The sequence below is a fragment of the Mustela nigripes genome, chromosome 13 (assembly GCF_022355385.1).
Source record: "Mustela nigripes isolate SB6536 chromosome 13, MUSNIG.SB6536, whole genome shotgun sequence".
Classification (NCBI taxonomy): Eukaryota; Metazoa; Chordata; class Mammalia; order Carnivora; family Mustelidae; genus Mustela; species Mustela nigripes.
In genome coordinates, this window is record NC_081569.1 from 62,462,453 (window position 1) to 62,475,356 (window position 12,904).

The 12,904-nt window shown below is 47.3% G+C and overlaps 1 protein-coding gene across 5 annotated transcripts in view; it reads right to left on the minus strand.

Annotated features, from left to right (window-relative positions):
- Nucleotides 1–12,904, minus strand: part of FRMD5 (FERM domain containing 5) — a 308,724-nt gene that overhangs the window by 2,511 nt on the left and 293,309 nt on the right. For 2 of the 5 annotated variants that reach the window (XM_059372713.1, XM_059372712.1), the window contains exons 9-14: nt 12,579–12,642; nt 11,904–11,995; nt 9,064–9,138; nt 8,455–8,523; nt 7,490–7,596; nt 845–1,188 (exon numbers count right to left, since the gene is read on the minus strand). In XM_059372713.1, coding sequence (XP_059228696.1) covers nt 845–1,188; nt 7,490–7,596; nt 8,455–8,523; nt 9,064–9,138; nt 11,904–11,995; nt 12,579–12,642 — 751 coding nt within the window. Of the gene's footprint in view, nt 1–24; nt 1,189–7,489; nt 7,597–8,454; nt 8,524–9,063; nt 9,139–11,903; nt 11,996–12,578; nt 12,643–12,904 lie in introns of those variants that run through there. The other 3 variants (XM_059372714.1, XM_059372710.1, XM_059372711.1) reach the window with 3 other exon arrangements.

Sequence of the window (12,904 nt, forward strand, 5' to 3'; positions counted from 1 at the left end):
AAGAAAATCCAACTCAGACCATCATAAGAAGCAACTTTCCATTTAATCATTCTACATGGATGTTTACTTTTTAAAAAATTTCTGTCTGGCCAGAAAACCTAGATAGTTCCCATTGTCCAGACCCCTTGCCTGCCCTGCTGAGGCTGCACTGATGAGTCTCCTGGAGCCCAGTAGGAAAGCTCCTGCAGAATACAGAAGACAGCAGCTCTCCAGTCTTCAACTAGTGTCCCATCTGCTAGGTGACACTACTGCAATAATCAGTAATAGTAAAATAAATTTTTATTTGATACTTTGAAAATAATACACATCTATGAAAAATCAAAATTCACAACCAAAAATTATCCTGCAAATTGGGAGGATGAGAAACAGAGTCGCTGAGCCTTTCTTGAAAGAACCTCTGAAGGAAATGAGTTTTCCCAGTTTGTTTAGACAGGGCATGAGCCTATCCTTTTTTTCTTCTGGGAAATGACCCTCCTAGGCTGTGGACTTTGAGTCATGAGAGGAGGACTTGGTACATGTGCCGATGGTTCCGCGATGGGTCCCATTGCTGGGAATGGGTAGCCGGGCTCCTTGGTCCACCTGGCTAGTTATTAGGAGGAGTCATGCCTTCTCAGGTGTCAATGAGCAGGCTCACCACTGAGCGGATTTTGCAGGCAAACCATCGCCTGAGGGGACAAAAGTATTGATAGTGGAATTGTTCAAATTCGGGGGTCTGGCGGATATCACGGAAAAAGGCAATGTCAAGGTCGGACTCGGTAAGGATGATCAGGAGGAGGAGCAAAACAAAGAGGAGTCCCATGGTCACAAGGAGCAAACGGAGCACACTTAAAACAAACTTATTCACCTGTTCCTCCTCTGGCCTGCCGTGCCCCTGACAGAGGGCCCTCAGCTCTCCCCCAAGGGCCTCCACCTCTGCAGCAGTTGGAGTGCTGGCCTCAGACTCCTTCTCCTCTTCGATGCTGCAGGTGGCCCCATTGATCTGTCGGGAAAGCAGCATCAGCTCCAGGCTGTGCTCGGCCACAGGTGTGGGCAGCACACTGTCTGCAGGGCTGTAGGCTTCGTCTGCAATCACAGCGACTCGCTCATTGCTGTCTGCCCGGCTGCTTCTCACGTGAGGCAGGAAGGTGTCCCCATGGGAGGAAGAACGCACTGGTGTGGAATGGGCACTGTCCCGTAGGGACTCCAGGCCTGGAAAGGCAAAAGTAATATGAGTAGGCTTTCTGGGTCCTAGTGTACACTTTGCTGTCTGGTGGAGGCAGGACCCATTCTGTTTTATATGGTTACCAAATTTTGCAGTGGCCACTGCACTGTTCTGATGTATCAGGAAGAGGATAAGAGAAGCAGACACCAAAATGGCTGTGGTTGGAAGTTTCTTTTCTTTTTTTTCCTTTGTGCTTAGGGTTTTGGCAAGATTTGTTCAAGATTCTTTCTTTCTGGCTTTTGATGTCCTGGGCCTGGTTTTAGCCCCAATTCAAAGACACCTGAATCACAGACTCCCTAATTCAGAGCTGGGGCCCCAGTTCGGGGAGCTCAAGATTCCCTCTTGGGCCAAGGGCCTTGAGAGGCAGAAAGGGGGAGGAGAAGACTATTTTGCTTTACTGGGCCTCATTAGATATTGATTCTGGAACTGTGTTTCCTTCTAACATGCAGTTAGCATGCAGCTCCTTGAACTCGAGGTCATCTTTTGGTTTCCTGCTGATGGTCTCTTTAGCCTACCTCTTCTAGCTGTCCTGATTTTAGGGAATGTGAAAACCCTATCTGCTCTTTGGGAATAGCACTTGGCTAGCTAGCTTTTTTTTCACTTTACAATGAGCTGGGTCCACAACAGGCTGACAATTCCTCTATTACATATACCAGAGTACAGAGTGGTCTCTGAGAAGATCTTGTTGGGTAAGGGTGGAAATTTTCTTATATCCACCAGGAGAAAGGGTCCTCTATCCCCTAAAACTACCTATTATCTCTTTACTTTTTTAGATGGAACAGTCTCTTTTCCAAGGCTCAATTTCTTGTTAGTGAAAAACAGGAGCTGGTTACTCTGTCAGCCAAACAGCAGCCATTAGGCTGGAGGATATGGGCCCAGAGTCACCAAGTATGGCCCACAATGCTTCCAGGGAAATGGCTTCTTGTTTCAGGTTCAATGTCTGCATTTTCCATTCGTGGTTACTCTGAGGTGCCAGAGTGGCTCTGGCTTTCTCTGCCTTTGTAGTCAATGGCAAGAGAAGCTAGTCCCCCTTCCATTGCTCTGCTGCAGACCGAACCAGATTCCCAGCTCTATAAAGGTTTGACCTAACTAGGGCTGATTAGGGAGTTTTTAAGTTCAGGGCTAACTTCAGAAGCCCAAGGGTCTCTGTTAAAAGGTGGCAGTCACCTTTCAGAAATAGTGTTTCATTTGGTTCTCTTGTGGTGTAGCCATATGTACCTGGGCAGCCTGCCTGCCTAGCCTGCTGGAACCCATTTTAGCATAGGTACAGTTAAGGATTCTCTCCAGGAACAAATCCTGGAATCTGCATTATAAATGGGTGGGGTGGACTGGCAACAGCAGCCCCCTGCTGTCCACCTATACTCCCTATCACCTCACCCTCAGTATATTTGCTTTAGCTCTCAGCTTGTTTTCAGGAGCTCCTCATGATCCTAGTTGTATTTTGTTTTCCCCTGTGCTAAAATCTTAAGTTTGTATAGTGTTTTAAACTTTTTAAAGTGCTTTCATCTTTCCACAAAGTCATGAAGGCAAGAGGTTACAGAGCTTGCCTAATGACATGTGGCTGGCTGGTAATGGCAAAGGCACAGATAGCCTGCAAGCCTCTGTTTCCTGATGCTAATGGATCATATTGTTAGCGTTTGGGCCAAGATGAATTAAGTCTATAGCCTACATTTGCCTTCAATTTAGGTCCCATTTGCCCAAGAAACTGTTCTGAAATAATGTGAATTAAGAGTGTGCCCTTTAGGCGCCTGGGTGGCTCAGTGGGTTAAGCCGCTGCCTTCGGCTCAGGTCATGATCTCAGGGTCCTGGGATCGAGTCCCGCATCGGGCTCTCTGCTCAGCAGGGAGCCTGCTTCCTCCTCTCTCTCTCTGCCTGCCTCTCTGCCTACTTGTGATCTCTCTCTGTCAAATAAATAAATAAAATTAAAAAAAAGAGTGTGCCCCTTGTTCCAGAGCTCTTGATGCTCCTTTGATCTTTTTTCTCCATTTTTTCTCCTTTATTCCTGCATTTGCATAAGCAGCATGAGGAATATATACCTGGTAGTATGTAATGAGTCCCTGATAGAACACAAACCTTTATGCCCTGATCATACATGTATTGGTTCAGCTCCTTTCCCACCCACTCCTCCACTCCCCTTCCCCTGAAACCTCAGCACTCCCAGCAAAGCACTTCTCATACCCTTTCTAGAGGCTGTCCCCTCACAAAGACAACCCCTTCAGATCTTCCAAAGCATGATGAGCTTAGCTGCCAGAAGGCACTTCAGTGCAAACTTAGCTTGGCCTCCAATTCAGCCCTAAGCTTGGTGGGGAAGGAGACCGAGGCAAAGCCCATTATATCAGAGAGAAACTACATTATAAGTTATATCAGAGAGAAACTGCATTATAATAAATACATTATCAGTAAATAAGATAATGGATACGTATGCATTTCTAGTAGATTGCTTGACAGATAAAATTACTCAGTGTTAGTTTTCTATACCCTCAACAGACCTCACTTGCAAAGTTATTATTGCTAGGTCAGGCTAGTCTTGTATAGAACTTTGGGTTCACTAGAAACCACCACCCCTTCATCAAACCTGTTATTCTGGGAAGACAGGGTGGGTACCATGGGTGGGAGCTGACAGAGGAGTCTTTTTTACCTTGGATGTGCTCCAGCTGATTGCCTTGCCCAGCGGTGGCTCCCTGTGGGCAGGGGGACACAGTGGTCAGGAGCCTACCCTGGAGCCGGGGCCCCATCCTCAGGATGCGCACACTCAGTGGCCGAAGGCAGTGATTAGTCAACCGGAGCTGAACTCGGACTCTGGTGTGAATCTTAATCAGACTCTTCCCCATGGTGGCCAGGAAGGCAGATACTTCTTCAGTGGAAACCAGCTGATCTCTTCATGGAAACCAGCCAGTCAGGGGAGATACAGAGGGAAAGGATGGAAGACTGACTGGGGCAAAGGATTTTTGCTGACCTCAAGCCACGGCAGCTCCTTCACAGTGTCTCGTGTTGGAGAAGAGAATGTCAGCTCTGTGAGACCGAGCAGGCTGCGCTTCAGGGAAGGAACAGCTCTGAGAGGCCAGCGTTATCAGGGACTGGATTCAGTCAGAAGCACTTAGAGCCATAAAAAGTAATGCTTCCCTAGCATGTGATGTTTCCCAGAGGCCCGTATAAGGGCCCCAGACTTCTCAGAGCGTGCGGTACAGAGAGGGCAGAGAATAGTCTCACAGAATAGGAAGGATCACATAGTTGCAGAAAATGCAGGATGTGAGGCTATAAAGACATCGGGCGTTGGGTTGGGTGGCCTGAAGTGTGAGGTGGCAGCTGTGGGGCGGAAATGGGCGGTATGCTATTTGGCCCCAGCTGCTGAGCTGTGCCCCACAGAGCTTGATGAACAAAAGGAATCAACATACCTGAGCATCCTCTCTGGCTAAGCCTGTGCTAACAACACGTGGTCTCTTGGCATCCCTGAGAGCAGAGGGGAGGGCCAGCCAGTGTACAGTCATCTTTTTAACAGTCCCAGCTTGTGAGAATTACCTGATCTAATTCAAATTGTAGTCTTTTTTAGGTTAGTGGTTTCGTTTGTTGTTTTTTTTTTCCCCCATTTTTTAGAGATTTCCCCATTGTTTTTAGAGGTAACAACCAAAGCTTTCCCCCCTGAAAAAGGCAAATAGTTTCTGTGACATTAATTTATGTGCCATATGGACAATAGGAAAGAGTCTCTGATGGAGCATGAGCCAGTTTCAAAAGTCCATAACTTCCTGGGAGTTTTGGTGGTTAGTGCCCTTCTTCTGAGACCCCCATCATTTCCCTCTCAGCCCTTTCCTGTCTGGTTAGTTGTACGGTGGGGGTCAGCTGTGTTTGCTGGGTGCTTTAAAGGTGAAACCCCTCTTGAGAGATGGTATAGCTCAACTCTCTGGGAAATAATCCATTCTTTTTATCTTCCCAGGCTTGATAATCCCTGCACTGATAGAGCCACTTAAATGCTAAAAATCTACCCCCCCATGCCACCCCATTGCCACACCAGATGTCCATCTGCCTCTCCTCACAGTGTCATTCCTGCTGGGGCCGTTCTTAGGTGCTTCTACTTTTGTCCTCCTGAATCTGATGGGTCCTGGGCTGAGGGCTATGACTGGAGACGAAGGCTGTTCTTGTCTGCAGGCAGCCTCAGGCATGGGGGTGAGCCGCAGGTTGGCTTTTTGGGGTGACACATGGGCGCCTGCTGTGCTATCATCCACCAGGTGTGAAGTTCTGTGGGGGCTGAGATTATGAGGGTATGCCCTGCCCCTATAAGTCTCTTCCTTACTAGCTTCCTTGGTGGCCTCTCCCTGCTGGCCTTTCCCTGCTGCACCCTCCCCTGGCATTGTACAAGCAAAGAGAACTGTTTCAGATGCTAAAGAGCCTACTGCTGCTACAATAGGAGAAGACAGGTTCTGGGAGGATGCTGGAGTCACAGCCAGAGCTGGTTGGGAACTGAGGCAGCCTCGTAGCTTGTCTTGGAATAGACTCAAGGACTGGTTTCCTGAGTCTCAGTAGTTCTGCTAACTCTGCTTGGCAACTACTACAAATGAGTTGTATCCCCACATGGACAGCTTGTCTTCTCTTTTCTGGGAACATGGGTTTTACTGGACATTCTTCCATATGCTGGAGAACAAATGCGTGAGGCTCTTCCCTAGACCTGTATTAGTGCCAGCTTCCTCCAGAGGGTGGCCTTTTCTCTGGGAGGACAGCTGTCCTTAACATTTTACAAGAGCTTTGATGTGAACCTGGTGGCTTCCAACCTCAGGATGGATAGGAAGAAGGGCCACAGGGAGAGGAGAAAGTTATGTTTCCTCAAAAGAGAAGAAATTCATTCTGCTTTCCTGAGATGAACACCCTAAAAGAAGAGGGACAATGAGTGCTATGCTCAGTTCTCCTGCTCAGCCTAAGACTGGAAGGAAAACCAGGAGCCTGTGTCTGATGACAAACCTCAGTAACTTCATACTCTGTACAGCAGTTATACTTCATAGCTCAGAAGACACCCTCCCACACCCACACCCCACTCTACAGTAGGGGCCACAGGCTCAGAGAGGTTGAGCAATGTGCCCTAGAGAAAGTACATGGCAGAACTGTTATTTGAATCTCATCTTTGACTTCCTGACCAGGCCTCTTTGCACCGTACTTGCTGCCTGTCCAATAAATGCTTGAATCTCTTTAAAGTACTTCTACGTACATCACCTTCCTCACAATCCATGGAGTATACAAGGAAGATATCCCTATTTTACAAATAGAACAACCAAGATACTCAAATAATTAAGGCACTTGATTGTGGTTGCCCGGGCAGGGTTCTCAACCCCTAGACTGTAGTTATATACCAGACAGATAATACAAAGTCAGTGACACACAAAATCCAAAACACAAAGCCATGATGCTCACAGGGGAGCAGCAGAGTGATATCCTTCCTAACCTAAGCAGTTCTTTGTTTTCATTAATCAACATTCCCACAGAAAGGGCAAAGAGTCTTCCTTCCCCACCTTTCAGGACAGGTTTAAAGTAAACCTGCTGCTCTTTGCTGCTGCTTGAGATCTTCTGAGGTCCTACAAAAACATCTTTGGGAATGACAGCATTCAATTTTATACCTGTATCTAGCCTGTGGGGCATCTGAGTCAGTGACAAGGAGGGGAATATTCCAGGAGTTTCCTAATGATTAATGACCTCAGGAGTGGAGAGGTGCCAGGCCCAGCTGCTGTAGCATCTGGTTAGTGAAGATTCACAGACTTCATCTCTTCCCTCTCAGGACCCACTTCCTCCAGAGGGACGGTAAGAGAGAGAGAGGTGGGGCATGTGAGATTTCCTGAGATCATGTTAAAGAATTCAGATAGCAAGAGGACAGATTTCCCCCACTCCTACCCCCTTACCCCACAATAGAAGGTGGTAGCAGCTATTGCAGTGCTTTAGAACTAGGAGTTTTCATTTCTTACTTAACTGCCTCAGCCGCCCTGATCCTTTAAACTGTGGAGACTAGTCTAATCTGTAACACAAGTGAAAAGTCTCTTGATGGAAAGCAGTTTCAGAACTGCAGGGAACCTTGTTAGATGCAATAATAGCCTCCCAAAGGTCTGCCCAACACTCTCAGGTTTAAACCCCCTCTCAGACTACACCTCATCAGGGCTGGGTGGGATTACCCAGCCACTGCCTGAAACCTCTCTTCCATTGGAGAAATGTGCTCTGGTCTCTAGTGTAACTTCTTTTCAAAGTCTCTGAGAGGAAGTGGTCCAGGACAAAATGTAGAGGAACCCCACTGTCATCTGCAGAGCTTATGCTTACCTTCCATGATGGAGATGTGAACAGCTCTTCTGCGGGTCCTGGGGACACTGCTCAGCCTTGGGCCATGGGTTATGGAGGGACAGCTGCGGCTGGGAACCATCCCTGCTCTGAGGTTAAAGAAAAAGAGAACTTTGTTAATTCAGTGCACAGACAGATGTGGTCAGGACACAGAGTTGAGAAGTAGCTGCTAGAATTGTCTGGCTGTGTTAAGTTTTATTTATTTGTTTAAAAAAGGTCTTTAATACCTGCTTTTTGCCTTTAGTTCCCAGATCCCAATCGGAGACACTGCTTTAGATTTGTTTGTCACCTCACATGCCAGACCCACCTGCTTTAGTGCAGGAGTGGTACCACTGGTCTCTGGGCAGGTTGGTCAGGGAGTAGAGCCCCAACATAAGCAGTACTACAGAAAATGTGCCTGGAAACATATGGCAGCCTCTCTGACTTCTGACAGAGACTGCTGGTGGCAAGGATGTGCCATGTGAAGGTGGTAGTAATGCTCCCATTCCCAGAGATCAGGTTGCTTGGTGAACCCTAGCTATCTTGGCCAGTCATATTCTTTTTGCATGTTACTAGGTTTAGGAGATATACATGATGTACAGTTACACATAATGCAAGGATCTCAAAACTATTTTTGACCTAGTGTGATAGGGCTATGGGGCTATCCCTGGCTTTCAGTAATGGACTGATTCCAGAACTAAGGAAATCTTGCATTTTGGACATGTCCTCCATGGTCTGTGACCACCTTCAGGATTTGGGAGGACAGTAGAGAAGTACCCAGGACGTGGTACTGGGTACTATGCCATCCCTCAGGTTCCCTCAAGGACCAGAGATACCGGGGTCAGACTGTTCCCCATGCCTTTAGCTGAGATAGATCTCTTCACCTCCCTGCCGTGTTATCCTTCCCTTTTTGGAGCTTCTGGGATCTGAGCTGGAACTGGTTTTGGGGGAAGTCTGTTGCAGCCTACCTGTGTATTTCTGGTGGCTCCCGTTTGATCTTTGCACTTGACTCCATTACTTCCTTTGCAACTCGGCCACTATAAATAGTATAATAAAACAAGCAGCAAGGGATGAGATGGTATTCTCGCACTATGCTCTTGTCTAAGGCGTCAGATACTTTTGATGAAGTGGGAGATGCCTTCTGGCCTAGCCCTTCCCAATGTTTAGGTCACTGAGAAAGGCTTGCTTGCTGGGTAAGTTCTAAGATGTCCTGACAGCTTATCTTAGAGAGCTCTCTATCTTGAGTCTTTGGGATTTCCCATTGTCCAGCATGTTCCAGAAATATTGCCAAAAAAAAGAGAAAGAAATCTTTAGACAGACATGAAAAGCATCACTGCCACAGTTCTTATTTCACTGCTGTTCTGAGGGCAGAAGAAGATACATACTTAAACCCTCCAAACTGTGGCAGGGAAGGAAAGAAATAGAAGGACAGGAGACAGGAGAACTGGATGGAAACCTTGGGGTTTTCTGAAGGTTCCCAGTTTCTTTGTTTTCGAGGATAAGGACCACTGAGCCACTGTTCTCCAGAGAAGGGTCTGAAAATAGGTCCATAACAATTACTTACTGTCACTATTTACCTGTATCGGAACCGGCTCCCTTTAAAGAATAAATTGCTGCTGGACACTGTGCGGACTTGGCTTGACTTCTCCAGCCTGCAGCAAGGCAAAGTCCAGTGTGACAGATGGCCTGCAACTGCCTCACAGGCTAAGGCAGTGCATTCCCAGCTCCTTCCAGAGGCTACTTAAGGAAACTCTTAAGGAAAAGGCCCTTCACAGCCCGGCTTGTCTCTGACTCTCCTTCATGACCTGAGAGCTTCCCAAGAGTGCTTTATGGTGTTTACCAGGGGACTGAGATTAAATGTTAGGGATGGTGGTCTGGGGGAATAATAGAATGCCACTCATCGAACTTTGGGCCACTTGTTAGCAGTGTAACCTGGAGCAGATTTCTTTTTTTCTTGACTTTGGTGGTCTCATCTATAAAACGATGGACCTAGCTAGGACTATTTGACCTCAGGAGTCCCTTCCAGTCCTTGTATTTGATGATACATGTTCATTTCTGGGTAATTGTGAGTTGAGAAGAGAGTATGGGCTGCCCTTCCTATTTCATCCCCCTCCTGGAGAGTCATAAAGTACGTTCTATTAAAGACTCTGAGAAGTCTTGAGATGAACAAACTATGCTAACTTTAATATAGGTTCCATCAGTTATATGGACTTGTAAGTTATTTGGACAGTAAGCCTATTAACATCACTTTCAAGGCTGTTGTACGCAGTTAATGTGGAGGATCTGGAAGGCTGTGGGCACTGTCACATACCTTCTTAGGTGACTTCTCTGATCCCAGATGGCCCTCTCACACTTAGAAAAGGAAGCTGGACAGAACCGCCTAGAGTGAAGCCCGCCAAGACCTGATCAGCTTATAAGCCCTGAGGTGCCTGGAGTGCTGATCTGCACGGGAACCAATCTGGGTCTGAAACCTCTGCCGTGAGCAGGCCGTCAGTATTTAGGGAGCTGTCCCCAAAATCCATGAATAGCAGTTCCTGGGAGATACCATCCCCACCCGTCTCAGGGTTCTGTGAGGCATTAAGTCTCCGTGTCTTGCCCAAGCATGTCCTTGAATTTGACCCGACTGCCTTCAAAGTGTGAGGCCAACGGCAGGGCCAGGAATCTGCACGTGAAAGGTGCTCAGGGTGATGCCAGAGTGGCTGCTGCTAAGACTTGGCACAGCTGGGGAGCTGACCCAGGCCAGAGGCTTTTAATACTTACTAAAGAACGTTAAGTAATCAGTGGAAAGATGAAAAACAGCCTGTTTCCAGTGAGGGTATTGGCAGGACTAGTTGGGTGGGGGGATTTATTAATGGAAAGACTCAGAAACTGAGTTTGGTCACAGGTACAGAAGCACAGTTCTGTTCCCATGACACAAATAGAAAAAGGTCTTCAGAAATAGTGCAGACATCTTTTCTTGGCTTTACTTGGACAGCTAGGGACTGAACAGGAGGGAAATTTGACCATGTAAAAGTCTTTTCTGAGTGTCTTCTTCATGAGATGAAAGAAGCCCACTCAGGTTATAACTCAGGCTGCCTGTTCAGCTCATCCCTGATCCTGGTATCAAGTGTACAGAGATTATCAAGCAATTCAGAAAGCCTGTCCAAGAAACAGCTTTGGGAGGCACCTGGGTGGCTCAGTGGGTTAAGCCTCTGCCTTCAGCTCGGTCATGATCTCAGGGTCCTGCGATCGAGCCCTACATTTGGCTCTCTGCTCAGCAGGGAGCCTGCTTCCCCCTCTCTCTTTCTGCCTGCTGTGCCTACTTGTGATCTCTCTCTCTCTCTTTTCTCTCTCTCCAAATAAATAAAAAAAGAAAGAAAGAAACAGCTCTGGGACTGTGGCCCTAGAAGGGAAAAGGCCAGTTCTGCCAGCCAGCATCCCATAGCAGCCAGCATGCAGCAGAGTCTTTTCACTGGGAAGGAGAATGGTATCCTTTCCAGCTCAGAGTAGTTCTGCTCTCTTCAGGATCCTCTACTGGAGGGAGAACTATGGCCTGTCAAAGGCAGAATATACCGCAGACTTTGTCTTAATGTTGTCCTGATTAAGATTCAGCTTATTAAAGTACAAATCATTACATTTTCTATTTTTAAAACCAGACCAAGGGTTTTAGTAAAACATACTTTATCTGACATCACCCCAGTTTCTTGATGGGCTGTTTCTTTGTTCCCTAATGCATTTATAACCACTTTCTTAATCAAAACAGCACAGAAGCCTCATATACTTTACAAATCCTGTGGTAATCAGAATTCTTGCCTTTGGCCCAAAGCTGGCTTTTCAGTAACAGACAAGTCCAGTCCTTGCTCCCCTTCCTGCTACCCCGCTCAGGTTCCTGGGCACTTGGTCTATAACTGGCAGTACCTCTGGCAGTGACGCACCAGAAGGCCTGGCATCAGCCCCAGCTCAGCACCAGGCCATCCACTGGGGAGCAAGCCCCAGGGTCTTTCCAAGGCTTAGAGACATTTCTGGCCGGCCCTGCACCTGCTTCTTCCTGGAGCTGTCATATTCTGGGCCTCCTATGGCTCTGAATGGCTCCACACGGCTAGTATGATTCAAATCAGGTACCCAGGGGCTTTTTTAGGCCCAAGGCTTGCCTGAAAAGACCTCCAAGTGCTTTGCACTGGGAGCTGTCCCAGGGACATCACAAGGTAGACCCCTTGGACATCTCTGCTGGAAACACATTCCTAGACCTCAACTCTGTCCCTCCAAGGAGTACAGACATCCAGAAAGGGGTCTGCATTTTATAAGGAAGCCCAGCCAAGTCCTCTTATGTCTCCTTTCTCAGTGTTTCTCAAACTTTCCTGCCCATCGTTAATCTGAAAAGTAGCTTTTATGACTCTCACTCTGATAAAGATAGTCCTCATCACATGTGTTCACTCACTTGTAGAAGGCTTGGTTCTCGATTCCACATTTCCAGAGGTGCTTGCAGGCTTCTGGAGTTGGAGCAAAATATGTGAGAATAATTTTCTTTTCCTACAAAAAATCCCACATAGAAACAGCTGAGTGTGGATGGAGAAGTGAAGGGTAAAATAGGCCAGGACATTGACCCCTGGACTGTCTAAGCCTACCCAGGACTGCAGGAAGAGATTTCAGATTGGGAAGGGGCTGCCTGGCAGCTGGCAGGTTGGAAGAGAAGGCCTTCAGGACCCAGTGGGGCAGAGCTCAGTTCAGTGAGTAAGTGCACCCCTGGCAGGTCCAGTACAGTAAGCATCAGCTGGCACAAACTGAAGCAAGACAGCTCTCCCCAGGGAAAGTGCTACTTTCATCTGGAGTTTTTCTACTTCTTTTTGAAAGTTTATTATCTTCTTGGAATTTTCACAGAAAAGCAAAAGAATCTTGCATTGTCTGCATTTCCTGGAGGTATGGAACCTCTGGGCATCACCAGCATCCCTGAGGAATGCCCTGGGCTCCAGGGCCTAGCCATTTCTTCATCCCTTACCATCAGGTCTTGGCCTACCATTTGGGTGGCTTAGATACACCATTTTGGTTCAGTCCTGGCTTTCACAAACCATTCAATGCCCCAGCCCTCCCTTAAGAGAAAGAAGCCAGCACTCACCTCTTTCTGACTTACGTATAGATAGAAAGTCTTTCCTTCAAATTTCAGCTTGGTCACCTCATTCCTACAAGCACAAAGAGAGCACCTGTCACGTTGTTGTGGCTGCTTGTTCACAGCTAAGTCTTGTAGATGCACAGCCCACCCTGACTGGAAGGGGCTCCAGGCACAGACACAGTTTTAGCCAAAATTAGAACTGAAACAAGACAGCAGCGCAGGGGCCTTAGAGAACAGTTGCTGAAACAGTTCAATCCACAGTTTTCTGGTCAATCACATTATAATAATAGGGTGATAGGAGGATTTCGGGCTCATCAACAGTGGCTGTAAAA